This window comes from Meles meles, chromosome 19 (assembly GCF_922984935.1).
Source record: "Meles meles chromosome 19, mMelMel3.1 paternal haplotype, whole genome shotgun sequence".
NCBI lineage: Eukaryota > Metazoa > Chordata > Mammalia > Carnivora > Mustelidae > Meles > Meles meles.
The window spans coordinates 59,323,585-59,338,527 of record NC_060084.1 but is presented as its reverse complement, the minus strand read 5'-3'; the positions used below and the strand labels follow the sequence as shown (position 1 = coordinate 59,338,527).

General features: G+C 48.6%; 2 protein-coding genes across 24 annotated transcripts in view; one reads left to right on the top strand and one right to left on the bottom strand.

Moving 5' to 3' along the window:
• Positions 1 to 14,845, bottom strand: part of ZSCAN1 (zinc finger and SCAN domain containing 1) — a 16,708-nt gene extending 1,863 nt beyond the window's left edge. Inside the window, exons 1-2 of the mRNA XM_045989571.1 lie at positions 13,478 to 14,845; positions 5,937 to 6,025 (exon numbers count right to left, since the gene is read on the bottom strand). Coding sequence (XP_045845527.1) covers positions 5,937 to 6,025; positions 13,478 to 13,844 — 456 coding nt within the window. The 5' untranslated portion in view covers positions 13,845 to 14,845. The remainder of the gene's footprint in view (positions 1 to 5,936; positions 6,026 to 13,477) is intronic.
• LOC123931898 (collagen alpha-1(I) chain-like) overlaps positions 1 to 14,943 on the top strand; it is a 22,996-nt gene extending 8,053 nt beyond the window's left edge. For 3 of the 23 annotated variants that reach the window (XR_006816329.1, XR_006816325.1, XM_045989592.1), the window contains exons 2-3: positions 3,684 to 3,757; positions 12,431 to 12,826. Coding sequence is in view for 6 of the 23 variants with exons in the window: in XM_045989592.1 (XP_045845548.1) it covers positions 3,684 to 3,757; positions 12,431 to 12,454 (98 nt within the window). In the remaining 17 variants the exon portion in view is untranslated. Of the gene's footprint in view, positions 1 to 3,683; positions 3,759 to 4,336; positions 5,699 to 8,803; positions 9,714 to 10,406; positions 10,659 to 10,701; positions 11,019 to 11,672; positions 12,827 to 13,082; positions 13,206 to 14,844 lie in introns of those variants that run through there. The other 20 variants (XR_006816327.1, XR_006816317.1, XM_045989591.1 and 17 more) reach the window with 12 other exon arrangements.

Genomic DNA, 14,943 nt, shown 5'->3' with positions numbered 1-14,943 from the left:
CAGAGTGATTAGCTTACACCGCGTTTAGGAAGAGGACTTAAGTTTCTTTACTGAGGTGGCCCAGGTTATGTTTTGCTTGTTTGGCAGAACACACCAAACGAAGTCTCACTTAAGTGGTAAGTGGTTTTGTCTGCTCAGAGGATGTTCAGGTCGGTCTCCATTTTGTATTTGATTTTTGCACCCCAAACGTGCATGCGCAGAGGGCTGTTACTAGGACTGGAGACATAAATCGAGGGGCCTCCTGTGCAGAATGGAAACCCAAGGCCCCTTTGTGTTGGTTAGTTCTAGGAGTCCATGTGACTGAGCTAACGGATGGCCCAATAACTGGTAAAGTATCATTTCTGGGATTTGGAGCGGGGGCTGTCTCCAGGGAAGACTAGCTTTTGTACTGGCTGTGTGAGTAAACATCATCCTCACCGGTGTGGGTGGGCCTTACCTAATCTGTTGAGGGTCCAAGGTGAGCACAAAGCCAGAAGGGTGCAGTTGTGCTCTCTGCTTGAGCTGGGATAGCCGCCTTCAGTCCCCACATTGGACCCCTCCTTGATTCTTGGGCTTTGGACTCAGACTGAGACTCCTCTGGTCTAGACTTTTGGGCCTGAGATGGAGTTCCCCTGCCCTGGAGATGGCTTTCTGGCATCACCAGCTTACAGACAGCACATCAGGGACTCCTTGGCCTCCACGGTTGTGTGAGCTAGTTCCTTTTAATACATCTCTCGGTATGTCTGTATAAATCCTACTGGCTTTGTTTGTGTGGAAAACCCAGACTAGCACACTCTCACTCGAAAACCACCGAGGAGGGGTGCCTGGGTGGCTCAGTGGGTTAAAGCCTCTGCCTTCGGCTCAGGTCATGATCCCAGGGTCCTGGGATCGAGCCCCGCATCGGGCTCTCTGCTCCGCGGGGAGCCTGCTTCCTGCTCTCTCTCTGCCTGCCTCTCTGCCTAATTGTGATTTCTCTCTGTCAAATAAATAAAATATTAAAAAAAAAAAAAACCACCGAGGATTTCACAGCAGCAACACGCCATTAAACGGAGTCCTAGGCCCTATGTCAGGTCCATATCACCTGAGGTCAGTATCACCTGTGGGGTTGTGACCTGTGCCTCCCACCTGCACTGTGCCTGAGAACAAGTCCCCCAGAGGGTGATGAGCAGCAGTGGGGCTCCATGTCTCACGTGTCACCAAAGCATTCCTGTCACCCATACCACCAACAGGCACACATCCCACGCAGAGTGGAGTCTCTCAGAGCTTGCCACTAAAGAGTGAGGATCTGAAATGTATGGCCTTGGTTTGCATGCCAGCTAGCCCTACTTGCTGGGTGGCCCTGGCAAGGGGCTTTCCCTCTCTGGGCCTGAAAGGGCATATATGCACAGCATGCTCAGAGCCAGGCACCTGGCAAGGGCTTGGCAAATGGATAATATTTGAGAAAGTGTGCTGGGAAAACAAGAAGTGAGAATCACCCAGGAGGTCAAGCTCTTGTCAGAAAGGCCTGTCTTGGGTTGGTCTCTGCTTTCTGCAGCTCTCACCCACCAGGGATACAGGTGTGGGGACAAAGGGCCCTCCCAAGGGCACAGGCGGGACTGCTGGGCACTAGGGACTGGGGGAGGGGTGGCGATGGGTGCGGTGGGAGGGAATTACGGTACAAGGTTCTCCACTTTCAAGCTGGGAATATGTGGATGGTGTGATTGGCTGAATTATTGATTTTCTGTTTCTTACTAAATACTAGTTTCCATTGTAAGACAAACATTGGTTGAATTCTATCATAGTCACCAGAGGGGCCGCCATCTGCAAGGGGGAAGGCAGGAGTCCCTCTCCCTCTTCCTGGTACCTGACCATTGTGGTCCGAGACCAAGACCATGGATGGTGAGGGATTGAGAGAGAAGGCCCAGGACCTGTGAGTGTATGTGTTCGTGGGGTGGGGGCATGTTAGGGCATGTTAGTTCCCCTGACTTGGAGGCGTGGGCCACCATCCAGAGAAATCTGAAAATAGCGACAAACATAATTGGGCCAGGCACAGAAACCAGGACATCTCTGAGCCTTCTCTATAGTTCCAAACACAAAAATGTCCCCAGAGTCCTGTTCACCAGGGCTCTGATTATTCCGTGGACAGTGGCAATGAGTGGGATGTGGGGACCCACATCTGTCGTCTAACCAGCCAAGAGAGAGAAAATAAGGACAATGCCAAATATGACTGCCGTCCAGCCCTTTACTGCTGTTAAGGGATTGCTGCTAACGGTTTTCGTTGAGGCAGTGGAGCTGGGTTTATATCTAAAAAAAGAAGAGTCTGGATGCTTTGCCAGGGGCATGTGGGTGTGTGTGGGGAATATAATAGATGAAGGAGGTCAAAAGGCACAAACTTAGTTGTAAAACAAGTCCTGAGCCTGTAATGTGCAGCATGGGGGCTGCAGTAGATAATACCGTATTGCAGACGCAGAAGTTGCCAAGAGAGCAACTCATCACAAGAAAAAATATCTTTAACATGAGGCGATGGATGTTAGCTAGACATATTGTAGTTGATCGTTTTACAATATATACGTATATTGAATCATTATGTTGTACACCTGATACTGACATAATATCAGTTCATATAGTCAATTATGTCTCAATAAAAAATTTAAAATATTATAGGTACAGTTGGTGGGGGGAAAGAGTCCTTAAATCCCAGGCCCTACTTGTAGTGCATGGAGATGGGGTGTGAGCATGCGTGTGATTACCGAGGGGAGAATCCAGAATGGATTCTCGCTATGTGTCAGGCACTCGTGGCCCATCTGGGGCTGAAATCTCCATCACGTGCCAGAAACAGAGCCCAGGGCCCATGAAACTTTTTGGAGAAAGGGGTTTCTTTCAATAATGTTTAATGTCTTTTCTAATCACTCAGGAAGAATGATGAATATAGTGACTAGTCCAGCCTAGAAGATATTCTTTATACCAAATGGTCATAAAATAGAACTTTTACTATTTCGTGGAAGCTCATGCCTATAATTCTTGATATGATTCTTATCGGACAAAAATTCTTAGGGCCCACAAAAGTCCCATTACAACCCCTGGTCCATTACTCGATTACCCTACTCTCTCTACTTTGTTGTATGTAGTGTGTAGTTTCTTGTGGCTGCTGTAACAAACCATGACAAGCTTAGTGGCTGAAAACAACACAAATTTCTCTTACAGCTCTGAAGGCCAGAAGTCGGAAATCCGTTTCCCCGAGCTAAAGTTTGTCTGCCAAGGCTCATTTCCTCGGAAGGCTCCCAGCAACAGTCTGTTTCCTGGCCTAGTCTCAGCTTCTAGACATACCCACGTTCCTTGCCTTGTGACCCTAACTCCATCTTCTCTACCTCTATGCTCGGGTCACTGTCCTGTCTCTGTCTCTGTCTGTCCTCTGCCTCCCTCGTATAAGGACACTTGTGATTATAGTTAGAATCCAGTCAGACTGGATCCAGGGCAATCTCCTTTTCTCATGCTCCTCCTTTAATCACACCCACAAAAAGTCCCTTTTGCCACCTAGGTGACACTCCCAGGTTCTAGGGGATGAGGACGTGGACATTTGGTGGGGCAAAGAGGGTGGGCAGAGGCCTAATTCAGCCTACCACATGGTGTGTTTGAAGTTTTCCACACTAAAGAGTTTTACAAAAAGATATTTTGTCCTGTCCGCCTAAAAGAAGACAACTAAGAATAACTCTTCTTCCCCCCAGCCATAGCAGGTCAGAGAGAAATTCACGTGGGTGAATTCAAGGACGGACATGGTCTGCGGCTGACAGCTACAAAGGTACGCAGGTGTTTCTTTGGTGGGCTGAGCTCTTCCGCAGAGCAGTGGGTGCATTACTCGTCTCTTGTCTCGTGTTTTTGTTTAGATGTCTTTTTTCTGTTAGTAATTAACTAAAGAATGAAAATGGTCTCCAGGGAGAACATAATAGCCAGAGAAGAAAAAAGATACAGACTAGCGGGTCCTTCAAAAAAACAGCCATGCAAATCAGAAAACCTCAAAATGGTACTAAACCCCAGCATCATAAGAGGGGTGGTCTCTGGGAACACAGAAGGGACTGGACTTTGACTTGATGGGAAATACTATCGTTTTTTAGTGGTTTCTTAATTTAACTTAATTTTTCTTAATTTTACTTAATTATATAAACTTGACTGTTGGTGTGTGCATACACATACAGGTCTGTTAATTTTAACACGTATATAGATTCACGAAACTACCACCACAGTCAGGACCAGAATGGTTCCACCACCCAGAGCAAACTCCCTCGTGCTACCCCTGTATAGTCTCATTTTCCCTCCACCCGGAATTCCTGCCTGGCGGCCACTAACATCTTCTCTATAACTATCATTTTGTCTTTTCAAGAATGTCCTATAAATGGGATTTCCTGCGATGTACCTTTCAAGATTAACTGTTGTGACAGCAGAGTGCCCCTCAGATCCATCCAAGCTGTGTGTGAATCAAGAGTTTCTTCCATGATTTTGCTGGGCAGTATTCCTTGGTGTGTGGGATAAATGATTGTTCATTCAATCGCACACACACGTGGGCCGTTTCCAGTTTGGAACAAACTGGAATTTTTTCAAATTACGAACAAAGCTGGTGTGAATGTTTGTGTGCAGGTTTTGTTTCATCTGCGTAGACACCCAGCCCCAGGAGTGGGATTGCTGGGTCATATGTCATGTACTTCATTTTGTAAGAAACAACCAGACCGTTTTCCAGGTTGGTTTTGCCACTTTGCATTCCTGCCAGCAATGAAATAGTCCGTTTTTGCACTCCCTTGCCAGCACTTGCTGTTGGCTCTCTTTCTACTTTTAGCATCTCCAATAGGTGTGTAATGATATCTCATCGTGGTTTTAATTTGCATTTCCCTGATGGCTCTTTCTGTGTGCTCCTTGTAACATTCCCATTTTTAAAAGGGAAGCAGGTGACTCCTGTCCTTTTTCTCTCTGAGCGTGGACATGGAAAACAAAAGGAAGCCAAAGATGCTTCGAGGTTGCTTGTGAATGGTGTCGGCGTGATGGGGGGCGGGGAGGGGAAGGTGGTAGTATTGGTCATGACTGAGGGAGGCCACACGGCCCCGTATGAGGGAGAAGTAGGATGTCTCAAGGACACCAAAACTGACAGTCCTGTGCAGGGGATGAAGGTCCTGACAGGGCCTTAGCACTGATGGTTAATATTTGACAGAGCGGCAGATTCGTGGGAGCCAGAGGGGCCTGTGGTCTGAAGAAGGGTGAGGTCACAGAGGTGAACGGAGGTGAGAGCAAGGTGCTGTGAATCTGATGCCTGAGAGAAGGGAATGTGGTTTGGTTTTTTTCCCTTTGTGTTTTACCTGTTAACACATCTGCATGGTCTGGCCCCCACTGTTTTAATCACTCCAGTCCCTGCTGGGAGCCTGTCCCCATCACTCTGTGAGCTCCAGCCACACCAAGTTTCCCTTGGTACCTGTCATGCACTGTGGTCCCCTCTCACTTGGGGCCTTTGCAAGAATAGATCTTGCTGTCGGGGTTGCCCTCATGGAGTCTTTCCCAGCTCCTCCAAGAATCCACAGGGTTCTCGGGTATGAGACTACTACAGATACTAACACTATGGATGGCATCTGGGCCAGGGCACCCAAGCTCCCATGTGGCAGCACTTGGGGTGGCAGCCCCAGAAATCTTTCAGAATGCCCAGCATGTGGCTGTGGATTATACACGAGGACGGGGACTCCAGCAGCTGGCTGGTGCCTCATAAAGGACTAGGTGGAGGGGGATGAAGACAGTCTGCAGGAGAGCACAACCGCGGGAACTGCACGGAGCTGCAGCAAGCTTTGGGATTTGTGGGGCTGGTGAGAATGTGGGTTCAGGCTTCTGGGAGTGTTGGGACAGCCTTGCACAGAGCTTGGATGGGATGTCCTGCAGCCTGTCACAGCACTGTGCTCATGGTGCCCCAAGAGTGCAGGAGCGTGGAGCCAGGGCCCTGGGCTCACCTGGGATGGGTCTTTCCGGGACTTCGGGCTCATCCCGTCTTCCTCCTCCCTGTTGCTCTTGTCCTGGTGTTCGGTGAGAAATACCAGAACTGGGCAGGAGAAAAGGATGGTGAGAGACCGGTGTGACCCAGAGCCCCTAAATACCCAGATTTCCTGCACAGGGAGGGCATCCAATCCCAGGAACATCTCTGAAGGACCCCCCGCCCCCCAGTGAGGGCAAGGCAAGAGCAATAGTATGCCTTTATCCCTCCAACGAGCTTCTAAATGCAGCCCTACCCCCTGCTCCAGACCTTTCCATGGCTGCCAGTCATGAGGCCACGGTGACACAAGAGGCAGCTGAGGACAGGTCTTCTCACCCAAAGCTCCATGCTCGTGTGTGCCCCTGAGAGGCCCTTGAGGACATTGCCTGCAGCTCTGACTAACATGGAAAGCCTGGACATCCCTCACCTGGAACCTTCCTCAGGTGGAATGCGGTCAGGTAGCAAAGACAGTTGAAGCAGGGCCCCGTGGGTCTGCCGCAGAACACGTGGTAGGAGGACAAAAGCCGGGGCGGGATGACAGTGACAGAAGGACCCCATTTATAGGGTTAAGACATGGGAAACAGAGCCACACACTGTTGGATACAAATAAGAGGAAGAAGTACAAACATGCGCATGCACATGCAATGAGGAACTCAAGGCCTTGCCTTCCTTGGGGCTGCCTGGGTGCGCGGGGCAAGAGGAATGCGGAACAGAACTGCACTGTGGACCCCGTGAGCCCCGCAGTGCGTGTCATTTCTCTGAACAGTGACCTAACCTGCCTGTCAGGAGGGTAGGCTCTGAGATGGCTTCACGGCAGTTACATGGGTGTCCATTATAATACTTCTCATACAGTTCTGCAGGCTGAAAATGTGTCATATAAAAAGCAAACAGTTGCTTTGGAAGGCAATTTGGCAGTTCCTCAAAAATGATACATAGGGTTACCATATGCCCCTAAACTTCTCCTTGGGTGTGTTCCCAAGAGAAATGAAAACATGTCCACACAAATATTGTGAGTTTTCATAGCAGCATTGTTCATCATAGGAAGAAAGTGGAAATGGTACAAATGTCCATCGAATGACAAAAGAAGAAACGAACTGTGTATGTCCGTACAATGGAATATTACTGAGCCTTAAAAAGAAGGAAGTACTGATACACGTCACAGCATGGATGAACCCTAAGTGAAAGAAGCCAGATGCAAAAGGCCATATATTATACGATTTCATTTATATGAAGTGTGCAGAACAGGCAAATCCATAAAGACAAAAAGCAGATTAGTGATTGCCAGGGGCCGGAGGGAGAAGAGAATGGGGAGTGACTGCTAATGGTGGGAGGTTTCCTTTTGGGGTGAATGAAATGTCTGGAATTAGATGGTGCTGATGGTTGCACAACTCTGTGAATATACTAAAAGTCACTGAGTTGTATATATTTAAAATAAATATAAAATAAAAATAAAATAAAATAAAATAAATAAAATAAAATAAATAAATAAAAAATAAAATAAAATAAAAATAAAAAATAAAAATAGTTTCAATAACTATTTTTAAAAAGCAAACAGGAAGGTAACGTTGCCAAAAATGGCAGAACAGGGAGCTCCCGAAATCAATCCCTCCACTGAGGCAACAATTAAGCCAGCAAAAACTTTCAGAGTTAACTTTTTGGGAACTTGACTCTGGTTAAAGAAAAACAGGAACAAAAACAAACAAACAAACAAAAAACACCAACCAAGGATAAGGGAATGCTTAATGAAGAAAAAAGCTATCAAATTTCAACTAGGAGGTGTGGTGGCATTTTTTACTTACCAGCCTACCAACCCTGTTCTGCCGCTAGGAAGGGCTGTGCGAAAGGCAGTCTGTGTTATTGGTGTGACTCGCTGAAGCTACAGGGAACAGGACAGATCTTGTTCCCAAAGAATTGCCTTTGTGTGTTGGTCTGGTGACCTGTCTGGGGACTCCCTGAGGGATTAGTTCAGGGATTTGCCTTTGTTATGCCTTCTTAGAAACCTCAGTGGCCTCCTGAGCAGCATATGTCAAAAGCATTAAAGGCGTATACTAGCCACAGCACCCTGTAGCAGAGATGGAAGCAGCAGCAGAGAGAACAAAAAGCCTAGGAAGGAAGAGGCTGGAGAAGGAGGTACATGTGGGAATAAGGGCTTTACCAGAGAGTCTAGCAGGCCATGCACATGATCAGTACTAAACACATGGTAGGAAGCAAGAAGATCACAGGCTTTCAACTCTGGCTGACTGTTAGGCCCCACATAACCAGGAAGACTCAGGACAGTTGTAAATCAAGAGGCTACGCATTGAAGGAGTACCTCAACTCAGAGCCAACCTACAAAAACGAGGACAGTTTTGTTCTGTTGGCTCCAGGCATTTAAGGAAATTTCTGTCATGTCTCTGGCCCAACACTAAATTAATGAAACAGAAACTTTAGTGAGCACACACAACAAAGAATGTAGTATTTACAAAAACAGTTTAGAAAAGTTTCCGAAATAGGGCACCTGGGTGGCGCAGTCAGTTAAGCTTCTGCCTTTGGCTTGGGTCATGATGCCAGGGTCCTGGGATTGAGCCCTGCATCAGGCTCCCTGCTCAGCGGAAAGCCTGCTTCTCCCTCTTCCCCTGCTCATGCGCTTGCTCTCTCTCACATAAATAAGTAAAATCTTAAAAGAAAGAAAAGTTTCCAAAATAAACAACTACAGCCCACAGTAAGCAGCATAAACAAGCCCTGCAGAGGGAAGAGAATTTGATCTCCAGAGTTATCACATTATATTATCAAATGCTAAAAGTGCTTGATTCCCAACAACAAATTAAGGGGCACGCAAAGACCTAAGAAAGTATCTCTCATTCACAGGAATAAAAAGAAATTAACAGAAACTGTCCCTGAAGAAGCCCAGACATTGGATTTACTAGACAAAGATTTTAAATCAACTGTCTTAAATACCCTTGAAGAGCTAAAAGAAGTCGTGAACAAAGAGCTATCGAAAATCAGGAGAATGATGTTCTCAACAAATAAAGGATATCAATAAGGAGAAATTATATAAAGGAGCCAAATAGAAATTTTCTGGAGCAGAGTACAGTAACTACAATGAAAAATGTGTTGGGGGGGGGGGGTTGAGATCAGACTTAAGCTGGCAGAGAAAAGGATCAGTAAACTTGAAGGTAGGTTGATTAAAATTATATATTCTGAGGAGCAGAAGAAAATGAACAGGGCCTAAGGGACTTGCGGGATACCAGAAAACATACTGACAGACATCTAACAGCAATCCCAGAAGGAGAAAACATTTTGTTTCTACAAAATGTTTGAAAAAAACAATGGCTGGAAATTTCTTAAAATAGATGAAATACTTGAATTTGCAAAGAAGTTGAACAGATTCCAAATAGGATGAAGTCAAAGAGGCCCACACGGAGACATACTGTAGTCAAACTGTTATGTGGTTCAATACATCAGGGTCAAGCTATGTGATGTGCCATATTGATAGACCACGTGATCATCTCAGGGACACAGAAAAAGCATTTGCTGTAACCCGATGCCCTCTAATGACAAAGACATCATAATTATGAGGGACTGAAAGCTTCCCTCCAGTAAAGAACAAGGCAAAGATGTTTGCTTTTACCACTTCTATTCAGCATTCTACTGGAAGTTCTAGCCAGAACGACTAGGAAAGAAAAAGAGGAAGAAGAAGTCATCTAAATTGGACAGGAAGGGGTACCTGGCTGTCTTGGTGAGTAGAGCATGTGACTCTTGATCTCGGGGTTGTGACTTCAAGCCCCACATTGGGGGTAGAGATTAGTTAAAAATAAAATCTCTTAGGGTGCCTGGATGGCTCAGTCATTAAGCGTCTGCCTTCAGCTCGGGTTATGATCCCAGGATCCTGGGATTGAGTCCCACATCAGGCTCCCTGCTCAGTGGGAAGCCTGCTTCTCCCTCTCCCACTCCCTCTCCCGCTGTCTCTCTGTTAAATAAATAAATAAACATAAAAAAATAATAAAATAAAATCACAAAAAATAAATACATTGGAGAGGAAGAAGAAAAACTGTCTCTATTCACAGATGGCATGGGCTAATAAGTGAATTCGGCAAAGTTACACGATACAATATCAACACATAAAAATTAGTTGTTTCTATAAAACATCAATGAACAACCCAAAAAGGAAACTCGGAAGATTTCATTTGCAACAAAAAGAATCAATTCTACTTATAGAATCAAAAAGAATAAATACTTAGGAATAAATTTAGCCTGGAAGATACAAGACTTCTACACTTAAAACTCCTACTGAAAGGAATTAAAGAAAATCTAAATAAGATTATTATCAATTATTATTATTAATAAACACATTCTGCATTCACGGATTGGGATACTTAATATCGCTAAGATGGCAACACTACTTACTGATCTATAGGTCCAATGCAGTCCCTTTCAAAACCCCAACAGTCCTTTTTCCTTCTTTTTGCAGAAATGGAAAAGCTGGTTCTAAAATTTATCTGAAATTCCAAGGAACCCAGAATAGCCAAAAGAGTCTTAAAATAGGACAGAGTTGGAAGACACATACCTCCTGATTTCAGAACTCACTATAGAGCTACAGTGCCGGCATAAATGCAGACATACAGAACCAAAAGGAATTGAGAGCCCAGAACTAAGCCCACATATCTACGGCCACTTGGTTTTTCACAAATGTACCAGAACCATTCAGTAGGGGAAAGAAGAGTCTTCACTTGATCTTAGCCAAAAGGCCGAGAAGCGATGGAAAGAAGAGTCTTCAACAGTAGTGCTGGGACAGCCGGTAATCCACATGCCGAAGAACAAAGTTGGACCCTTACTTTGCATGGTATACCCAGCAGCGCCTGCTACTTGCCAAATGCCTGTCCTTGGTTCTTCCTGCTACTTCTGTCCACCCACGCCTCCCCCTCCTGTCCTGGCTGGGCACCCACTAGGTGTCTCGTACTGTCTACTGTCCAGGACCCACCTGAAGGTGGATGCAGAGCTCTTGCTGTCATGAAGCTTACATAAACTAGGACAGAGAACAGACACGCAGGGAAAGGATAGACCCTATAAACGTTGCAGAGAGGTAAGGACCCTGGAGAAATGAGCGGGGTCCTTCATGGTAGCCTCACAGAGGGATGGATGTCTAAGCCAGGCCTAGATGAGGAGCTGGCTAACCTTGGATCCAGTGAGGGTCAAGGCTTCAGGGCTCCGGGGGGGTGGGGGGGTGGGGGGGTGGGGTATGGGGCGGGTGTGTGTGTGTGTGTGTGTGTGTGTGAGGCGAAAGCCCTGGAGGCGGATGATTAAGGCACGTGGTCAGGACAGGCATCTGGGATTAGCCCCCCTGCAGGGTTGGCGCGGGAGGACCGCTCCCTCTGCTGCTGTGGACAGAGGATAGGATGGTGGGTGTGGGGAGAGCAGGGATCTGGGCCTGACATTGAACTTTTGATTGCTGAGGCATCCATTTCAAAGACCTCTATCTGGAATAAACATATTTGCAGCTGTATGACACAGCTTCTAGCAAAAACAAAACTAAAAACAAACATAATGAATTGGGCTGTCCCCACTCATGGAGGTCCCTTTTTCAGAAAGCTCTCAGTTGGGGTGACCCGCTTCACCCTACTCACATCCTAATTCCCACTCTTCTGCTTTAAATTAGCCAATAAAGACTGTACCTCTGAGCCCCTAGACAGCCTCCCCCCATAAAGGCTGAGCCCCTGGTGCACACACTGTCTTCCAGGGCTCTCCCTCTTGGGCCCCAGAGCATCAAGATCAATAAAGAGGCTGCAGTGGGCATGACACTCCTCCACATCCAGGTTCACTGCTGGGCCGGCGGGAGGATACGCCATGGACTAAGATGGGGAGAGGCTTGTTCTGTTCAGTTATTTTCCAGACAACCGCCATCAGAGACTTCACGTGGAAATACTGGGTCTGTCTTCATCCTGCACTTCCCCCACGGTGACGGGAGGGGCCAGCCAGTCAAAGGTGCTGTGGACCAAGGTGATGGGAGAGGGCCAGCCACAGCAAAGAGTGCTGGGCTCCTGCTGAATCCCACCTGGGCTTCAGCGCCCCTCCTGCAGCCCTGTCCCAGCGAGCTCCCAGGCTCCCTTCCCTCAGTGCATGTCTCATCCTGCCCCTTCCCGTTCCTCACCTGCCGGGAGCTTCCTTTCCCAAGGAATGAAGCCCAGTGTTGAGGCAGCAGCACGCAGATATCCCTCAGGCCCGGCCAACTGCTACTCCGACTACCTCCCTGTCTGTAGGCCCCCAGCCTGGCCCGACGCAAAACACGCATATGACCCCCTTGCTGAAAATGATAGGGAACCTGAAGATGGCAAGGGCAAAGCATTAACACCAGCCTGGGCCTTCCAGGCTTGAGGCCCTGGAGGTTGCATGGGTCCACTGAGGACCAGACACAAAAGCTTTCTGGCTTCTTCGTTCCTGGAACAGTGAGTTCCAAGGGCCACTTTATCTGCCTTGCCTGTCTTCATTATTTCACAGGAACCTGGGAACAAGACTCCATGACACCATTCGGTGCCTTCCAACCGGGACTATGCTCCGGCCTCTGCAAAACGCGACATGCAAAACTTTCCTGAACGAGTCAGCCCGCTCCCTGCGGGTGGTGTGGAGACCTGGAAACCCTATTTTCTGTAGATTTCAAGGCTTTTTTGAACCTTAGGCCCGAAGACACCCTCATCACAGCCCCCGTGCTAGGCCCTGAGGATTGACTTCCTCCAGATGTGATACAGTCTACACTTCTGTTGACATTACTGGGAAAGAGGGAGCCCTAGTCCATGGGACTGGGGCCTGGGAGGATGGCAATTCTCCACCGGGCCACAGGGGCAAGAAAGCATGCAGACAAAGCCCCTGCAGCGGGCAGGGGGCCGGGGAGACAGGAGGTGTCTGTTCACCTGCAGACCTTCCAGCTCCTTGAGACCCCTCTGCCGCGCTCTCTCCTACACCCGTTCTGTGACAACCATGGACCTAGGCGGCAGTCTCCACAGCCAACCCGAGGGCCTCCAGGACAGGTCTGCGTCGCATGGACTGGATGCAGGGGCGGACTGGACAGGACCTGGTGAGGGGGGCATGGTCCACAGCACCTCGTGTGGGCTAAGACCCGGGGTCCTTCTGAGGGAGAGCAGACAAGTGCAAAGCCACAGGCCAGATGGACACATGGTAAGATGGAGGAATCCTCAACTACCGACTGAGTGAGAGAAGTGAGGCGGACAGAGGTGTGCAGCACAAGGACATTTATGTAAAACAAAGAAAAACACAGGTGTGTGATACGACAATGCATACGGGCAGGACATGTGCAGGCAGGGGTTTGCTCGGATGGCCTGGGGCGCTGCTGGTGGGGAGAGGGAGCGGGATGGGAGCGGGTGGGGGGGTGTGGGAGTAGTGCTGGGTGGATGCGGCACTCTGAGTCCCAAAGGAAAAAGAAGCGTGATCCTTGGGCACTGGGCCACGGAGACATTGGCCAGAACCCAAACACAACACCTGCTCCCCCCGGCAACCACTTGCTCTTCGGGGTGAGGCCCGTCCCCTCACCTTCCTGCTGCGACATCTCTGTGAGGTCCTCCACCAGGGTAGCGGCCTCCTTGCAGGTGCGGGGGTCCTGCGACTGCACCCAGGTCCTCATCTTGCTGGGCAGCGCCCCCAGAAACTGCTCCAGCACCAGCAGCTCCATGATCTGCTCCTTCGAGTGTGTCTCGGGCCGCAGCCACTGGCGCAACAGCATCCAGAGATGGCCCAGTGCATTGTGTGGCCCGCCTGCCACACGGTACTGGAACTGTCGGAAACGCAGGCGGCAGGCCTCAGTATCCCCAGGGTTGGGTGCCTCAGGAGCCCCATCCTGCTGCCCCGGGGCCGGGATCTGGGTATTCCTGGGGGAGGCGAGGACTTTGGGCAACGGCATCTCTCCGGCCTCAGAGGGCAAGCAGGCTGGATCCCAGGACCGTCCCAGCAGCTCCAGACAAACCCAGGTGGCAGCAGGTGGATGCAGTCAGCAGTCAGGGGCCTGCAGAGAGGGGCAGGCGCAAAGTGGCCACATCAGATGGTGGCCACTACCTTGCTCAGCACTCCCCTCACTCCCCATCTCCTTGCCAGACCTCTAGTTCCCAAGGAACTGATCTGGGCCCTCCCCAGCTCATTCTGACCTAATCTCCTTCCCTATGACACTCATGGGTTACATCACGTTGAAGACAAGGCACTGGTCACCCCAGGATCTTTGTAGGCACTGTTCCGGCCCACACTCCTCTCTGTTGATCCCAGCCCAGCGGTCACCACAGCAGCATGTCACCGTGCTCTGGCGCAGGCCATCATCCTCGTCTCCTGGTCTTTAGTGTGCTGTCTTCATGACTCTTACCTCATCATGAACATATCCCATTTCCTTACTTAGCATATGTCTGCCTCCTTCACTCATTTCGTCATTCACACGGTTTGCTGAGCTTTGAGGGGAACAGGATTCCTGCCCTGGTGGAGTAGCCGGAACTGTCCAGCACAACTCCCTACGGGGTTGGAAATGCTCTCCTTCTGTGCCATCCAGGCTGGCAGCTGCCAGCTAATATGTGGCTCCTAAGCACTAGAAATAAGGAACTGGACTTCCAATTCCCTTTAAATGGAAACAGCCAAATATGCTACGTAATAGCACAACAGAAGCTTCCTGCCCTGCCTATGCTGTCTTTCTTGTCTTTTCCACTAACTTAAGGCTGAGGGAGGAGGTGGTGAGGAAGACAAGGGGGGAAAGAGACTAAAAACAGAGGGAAAGTGGGAAGGGCAGTGAAAAAATAGCATTTAGTGCATTTTCCAAGCTTCCTATAGTGAACATCCAACTGAAGAGAACGTTAAAGTTGTAAAAGGAAAAATGAGATTTTTTCTTTTTTTTAAACACTTGTACTCTTTTGCTGATCCAATAGTGAAAGTACAAACTGGCACGACCTTTCTGGAAAGCACCAAGGCAGCTTGTATATCAAGACCATTCTGGAAGTTCGCGTGCTGTGGAATTTATCTGAAAT